This window comes from Anolis sagrei, chromosome X (assembly GCF_037176765.1).
Source record: "Anolis sagrei isolate rAnoSag1 chromosome X, rAnoSag1.mat, whole genome shotgun sequence".
NCBI lineage: Eukaryota > Metazoa > Chordata > Lepidosauria > Squamata > Dactyloidae > Anolis > Anolis sagrei.
In genome coordinates this window covers 19,784,033-19,790,032 of record NC_090034.1, presented here as the reverse complement: position 1 = coordinate 19,790,032, position 6,000 = coordinate 19,784,033, and the positions used below count along the sequence as shown (strand labels likewise).

Here is a 6,000-nt window from a genome sequence, read left to right as displayed (position 1 = left end):
GCAGGATGGCCTTAAGGCAGCGTTTCTCAACCTGGGGGTTGGGACCCCTGGAGGGGTCGCAAGGGGGTGTCAAAAGGGACGCCAAAGGCCATCAGAAAACACAGTATTTTCTCTTGGTCATGGGGATCCTGTGTGTGAAAGTTTGGCCCAATTCTATCATTGGTGGGGTTCAGAATGCTCTTTGATTGTAGGTGAACGTTAAATCCCAGCAACTACAACTCCCAAATGACAAAATCATTTTTTTCAGTGATGGTCGCTCCTTGGGTTAGTAGGTGTCTTGTGGCCAAATTTGACGGCAATTCGTCCAGTGGATTTAGAGTTATGATGTCACTCAAAATATACATACATACACATACATACACACACACACAGAGAGAGAGAGAGAGATTATATGAGTCTGTGCTGCAGTTTCAGTCTATGGCAGTATAGATGGGGTCCCAGTGTTTCTAGCAGGTTCAGACCTTCTCCTTTAACACCTTGTAAATAAGAGCTGATATCCCAGGTGGCTTTGGCTTTGCCCTTTCCCAGCGATGAGGGCGTTGCTTATGCTCAGGTGGTTTATAAGTCAACTGCTTGACTTGGCAGGAAGAGGAACAAGGAAGCGAAAGAAAGCTTCACTCCATACGAAACAGCTGGAAAGGTGCTGCCAGGTAAAGAACCCACCCTTGGGAGGATTGGTTCATTAACTTTAAATTGTTGCTTATTGCAAAGCAGCTGATCTTTAGGGTCTGTCTCTCTCTTCCTCTGAGGATGCCACTTCCTCATTCCTTCCTTTTCTGCAGAAAAAAGTAACCTCATTCTCTGCTCTGTCATGTTTGCTGGAGGGAGGAAAACAAGTCTGCTGGAGCCCTGCAAAGAGCTTAACTACATGCCCAAGGCTTTGTTAAGAGGGGTCTTGGGGTATTGAAAATGTGGGTGGCTCAAGATATGTATTTTTCTGCCTGAAAGCAATGACAAGATGGCAGACCCTCTCTCTGCATTTCATACATAAAGTTTGACCATAGTTGCATCTTGCAAAACAGGAGTCTGATAACCTGAGAACTGTTTTGGGTTCTGCAAGGTTATAGTTATAGTTCTGCAAGGTTTCAGACAAAATGGATCTGATATTAACCTAGCCTTTCCCTGTCTTTTCCTAAGCATAATAGATATGCATATTTATAGAATCATAGAATTGAAAGAGACCTTGTGGGCCCATCCAGTCCAACCCCCTGCCAAGAAGCAGGGAAATCGCATTCAAAGCACCCCCAACAGATGGCCATCCAGCCTCTGTTTCAAAGCCTCCAAAGAAGCAGCCTCCACCACACTCTGGGGCGGGGAGTTCCACTGCTGAACAGCTCTCACAGTCAGGAAGTTCTTCCTAATGTTCAGGTGGAATCTCCTTTCCTGTAGTTCGAACCCATTGTTCTGCGTGCTAGTCTCCAGGGCAGCAGAAAACAAGCTTGCTCCCTCCTCCCTATGACTTCTCACATATTTATACATATTTATCTTGGGAACTGGAAAAAAGGAACTCTTAGAGTTAATGGGTCCTACTGGAAGTAAATCCGGCAACTGTTGAGTCTGCACTCAGACCCAAAATGAGCACCTGGAAAATGGATAGAAGCCTAGCTGGCATAATGAATGGGATGCATTTGGGGTTACAAATGGCATCAGAAGGGAAACCCATAACAGATACAGAAACATTCATAGCCAATAAGCTTTGCCAATGAATCAAGGCAAATGTTGTACAAGAACAGACTCCTATAGAGAAATGGTTCATTTTAGAAAGGATTGTTTCTGTTAAGTGTCCCAAAGGCATCAGCCTTTTAATAGAAATCTGAAATATTGGTTTTCAGTATTCCGTCTCCAAAATAACACATTCTCTTGCATTCATAGTGAGGAGCAATGAATATTTTGGAAAACTATGATATCTATGTTTGCTGACGAAGGCTGGGATGGCTTTCCTTTTATGGTTTCTCTGTTGGCATTTCATTCTGATCCTGTGCCATCTTACGGCATGCATGTATCTTGAATATTGTACTCAATTTGCAGCTACAACTGTTCGTTTGGGAGAGCGCAAAGGGAGGGAAAATGAGCGAATCAGGCAAGGATTTTGGCCAAGAGCTCAGTGACCAGATCAATGATGTCCTGAGTCGACTGCAGAGCAAGGAGCTGTTTCAGTCCACCTGGGACATTGTGGCCTTTGTCATCTTCTTCACCTTTATTGGTAAGTCAGAGTGGAAGGAAGGACAGCACTGGCAGTTTGAGGAGTCCTGGCTTCTATGATTTTGAGCTTTTCACCCAAACATGCTTCGCTGGGCATTTCAGTAGATCAGCAGAGACTCAAGTTGTTTGGGGACAGAAATAACCATATAGTTTGAAAAGTAGTCGCTAAAAGAATAAGTAAAGGTTTCCCCTGACATTAAGTCGAGTCGTATCCAACTCAGGGGGGTGGTGCTCATCTCCATTGCTAAGCGAAGAGCCAGCGTTGTCCATAGACACCTCCAAGGTCATGTGGCCAGCATTACATGGAGCACCGTTACCTTCTTACTGGAGCGGTATCTATTGATCTCACATTTGCATGTTTTCAAACTGCTAAGTTGACAGAAGCTGGGCCTAACAGCAGGAGTTCACCTTGCTCCCTGGATTCGAACCGCTGACCTTTCGGTCAGCAAGTTCAACAGCTCAGCGGTTTAACCTGCTACGCTGTCGGGGGCTCCAAAAAAATTAAACTGAAAAACTAAATCATTATGCTTAAGCAGCCTTGCTGAAACTAAGCAGATTCTGGATTTAGTCAGTGGCTGGATTGCCAAATACCAGATATGCATGACACTGAAGAAATGTAAAAAATTCACTTAAAGGGAAAGGAACAAAACAGATTGGCTGTGGTTAGGTAAAGAATCTGAAGTGGTCTGCTGTGATGTCACTGGGAAAGAAAGAGGGTGAAGTAGCTTGGCTGCTGCTAGGTTATGTGGATGAGGAAAAGGGAGGAAGGAAAGAAAAACCAAAGGAGGAAGGAAAGGAAAGAAAGATGGGAGAAGGGAAAGAAGGAAGAGGATGAGGGGAAGGAAGGGAAAAGAGGAAAGGATTAAGAAATGAAGGGAAGAGAGAAAAAGGGGGAATGGGAGGAATGAAAAAATGAAAGAGGGAAGGTAGAAAAAGGAGATGAGGAAAGGTATAAGGGGAGAGGAGGGAAAGAAGGAAGAAAAAGAAGGAAATAGAAAAGAAGAGAAAGGAAAGAAAGGGGGACAAGAGAGGGAGAAACTGTATGAGTGAAAGGGAGGAAGGAAAGAAAGGGCCACATAAGGAGCCTGTCCACTTTTACTAGAGTGTTGTCATGGAGACATTGTCAGACTGGTTTTATCAGAGCTGGAGAAGGGAGAAAGTAGGCAAGCAGTGGTCCCAATGGCACCCAGGCAATGCTTGGTATTTTTGGGAGTAGTATTTCAAACACCTAAGTTGGAAGACAAAATAGGTATTCCTTCTAGTATGGCCCCTGGTAGGTTAATGTCCTCAAAAACTGATGCCCTTTTTTGACTATCTGCCAGGTGTGGTCCTCTTGATGGCTCTTCTGGTCCTTATCCGCTGTTTCTGCTGCTGCTGTGATTGTGACTCACCTAGATCATACAACAAGGTAAAAACCCTCTGAGATCCTGTAGCAAAAGCTTAGCACACTGGAAGCAGCAAATTGCACACAAACACAGGTATTCTTGCAAAGGAGGCAGATGTGTCCTGCACAGCTGCATGCAGGACGGTGCTATTGCAGCTCTTTTTCTTTGAGGCCAGGTAACTGTCACAAAATTCTGAAATGTTGAACACACAACTCTGGGGCAAATTAGTACTATATATTAAGGACTTATTCAATCAGAAGGAACCTCTGCATCTCATGGAGTTCATTGCTGGAGCCCAAAACCTGGTTCAACTTGTACATTTCCCAAGCTCAAAGGTAAGAACCTGACACTTTCCAGGTGTTGCTAGACTCCAGCTGTTTGCCCAAGACAGTATCTAGTGCCCATGAGAATTGTAGCCCATCATCTGATAGGCCATAGGTTCTGATAGGTTTGTGCCTGCCAAAGCAGTTTGCTTAATAGTCAGTAGCTCATAGCTCGAGGATTATTGTCTTCCAGATGTGGTGGCTTGGCGGTAGGTCCGCAGGTGGCTGTGCAGCCCTATTCTTGATCCGCATCTTCTCCCACAGTGAGGACACTGGTTTCCAAGTGGAAAGCAGTCCCGGTTAGGGTTGGCTTGATGTGCCTTCCTCTTGGCATGTTTCTCTCTTTCGCCCTCCATTCGCTGCTCTTAGAATTTTGCAGCACTGCTGGTCACAGCTGACCTCTGGTTACAGCATTCAAGGGCCAGGGATTCCCAGTTCTCAGTGTCTATGCCAGTTTTTAAGGTTGGCTTTAAGCCCATCTTTAAATCTCTTTTCCTGTCTGCCAACATTCTGTTTCCCGTTCTTGAGTTTGGAGTAGAGTTGCTGCTTTGGGAGACGGTGATCAGGCATTCGGACAACGTGGTCAGTCCAGCGGAATAGATGGCAGAGGAGCATCATTTCAATGCTGGTGGCTTTTGCTTCTTCCAGCATGCTGACATTTGTCCGCCTGTCTTCCTAAGAGATTTTCAGGATTTTTTGGAGGCAGCGCTGATGGCATCGTTCCAGGAGTTGCATATGATGCCTGTAGACAGTCCACGTTTCGCAGGCATATAGCAGGGTTGGGAGGACAATGGCTTTATAAACAAGCACCTTGGTCTCCCTATGGATGTCCTGGTCCTCACTCTCTGCTTCATTTTTTTACCCATTTACTAGTCATATACATTCCCTGAAGATCTAAATAATTGCTTTTATGTATACAGGTTCCCAGGGGAAAAGTCGGCATCGACAACAAGGGCATGGAGCCTTAGCCCTGCTGGAACAGGTCACCTCTGCAAACACAATCAAGTGCCTTTGCTTTCATGCTTTTTCTGTAAATTGGATCCCACCAAAGAGGGGACCATTGGGTTGGTGTTAAAACTGTGATCCTTTCTAACCTTTACCTATAAACAGGGACGCAGCACAGCACTCAGGTCTTCATCCATGAGCCGATTGTCAAATGCTTCAAAGATCTGATGTTGCAAAAACTGTGAAGCTCAACATCTTTGTGTTTCTTGAGAACAGAGCTCAATCTTGATTTTCCCCTTCTATAACCATGAACCGAAGTCCAACTGAAAAAGTGTGGTTTCGCCCTTATAGAATCATAGTGTATTTTATTTTAGGCTACTATGACCAAATTCTAATTTGCCTGGATTCTTGTGAATCTTGGTTTCTGAAGGTAATGACTTGAATAAAGTAAAAAACACAGCATCCTTGAGTTGCCTTTAAATGTTTAGTAGACACAATGGGGTAAGAGGAAAGAATTAAGAGACACAATGGGTTGCAATGGGTTCAAATGACAGGAAGTGAGATTCCACTTGAACATTAGGAAGTACTTCCTTACAATAAGAGCTGTTTAACAGTGGAACTCCATACCTCAGAGTCTGATGGAAGCTCCAAAACAGAGGCTAGATGGTCATCTGTCGGGGATGCTTTGGTTGTGTCTTAACTGCCTGGCAGAAGGAGGTGGGACTGGATGGCTCCTAGGGTCTACCTTGAGGATCCTATGAAAGTCTTTAAACAGAGGTTTGGATGGCCATCTTTTAGGAGGGCTTTGATTGTGCCTTCCTGCTTGACCAAAGGTGTCTGTGGATTGAATGTCCTTTATGGGATCCCTTTCAACTATAGGAATCTATGAATGTTCAAAATTGCAACATTTGAGGTGGAATGGAAGGTGGTGCAGTCTCAATCTCTGCAGGTTTTGAAACAGAGGCTGATGACTATCTGCTGAGAGGGATCTGATTGTACTTTTCCTGCCTGGCAGAAGGGGGTTAGTCTGGATGGCCCTTGGGGGTCTCTTCCAACTCTATGATTCAAGTAGACAAACATAATTTTGTTCATTTCAACAGTGTAGGAAGTCACCTTCAATTGCATTTTGGTACTGAATTTGAAAC

General features: G+C 44.5%; 1 protein-coding gene across 1 annotated transcript; it reads left to right on the top strand.

Moving 5' to 3' along the window:
- Positions 1-515: 515 nt before the first annotated feature.
- On the top strand, positions 516-5,317 carry SMIM22 (small integral membrane protein 22). The gene is made up of 4 exons (XM_060786564.2): positions 516-650; positions 2,029-2,203; positions 3,525-3,610; positions 4,831-5,317. The coding sequence occupies exons 1-4, from the start codon at positions 531-533 to the stop codon at positions 4,876-4,878; spliced, it is 429 nt and encodes a 142-aa protein (XP_060642547.2). The 5' UTR covers positions 516-530; the 3' UTR covers positions 4,879-5,317.
- The last annotated feature ends 683 nt before the right edge of the window (positions 5,318-6,000 follow it).

Excerpts from the sequence above, each read along its gene's own strand:
- SMIM22 (XM_060786564.2), top strand. The coding sequence starts at position 531 with ATGAGGGCGTTGCTTATGCTCAGGTGGTTTATAAGTCAACTGCTTGAC. Across the intron at positions 651-2,028 it reads AGCTGGAAAGGTGCTGCCAG|CTACAACTGTTCGTTTGGGA; the intron begins GTAAAGAACCCA and ends CTCAATTTGCAG. Across the intron at positions 2,204-3,524 it reads CATCTTCTTCACCTTTATTG|GTGTGGTCCTCTTGATGGCT; the intron begins GTAAGTCAGAGT and ends ACTATCTGCCAG.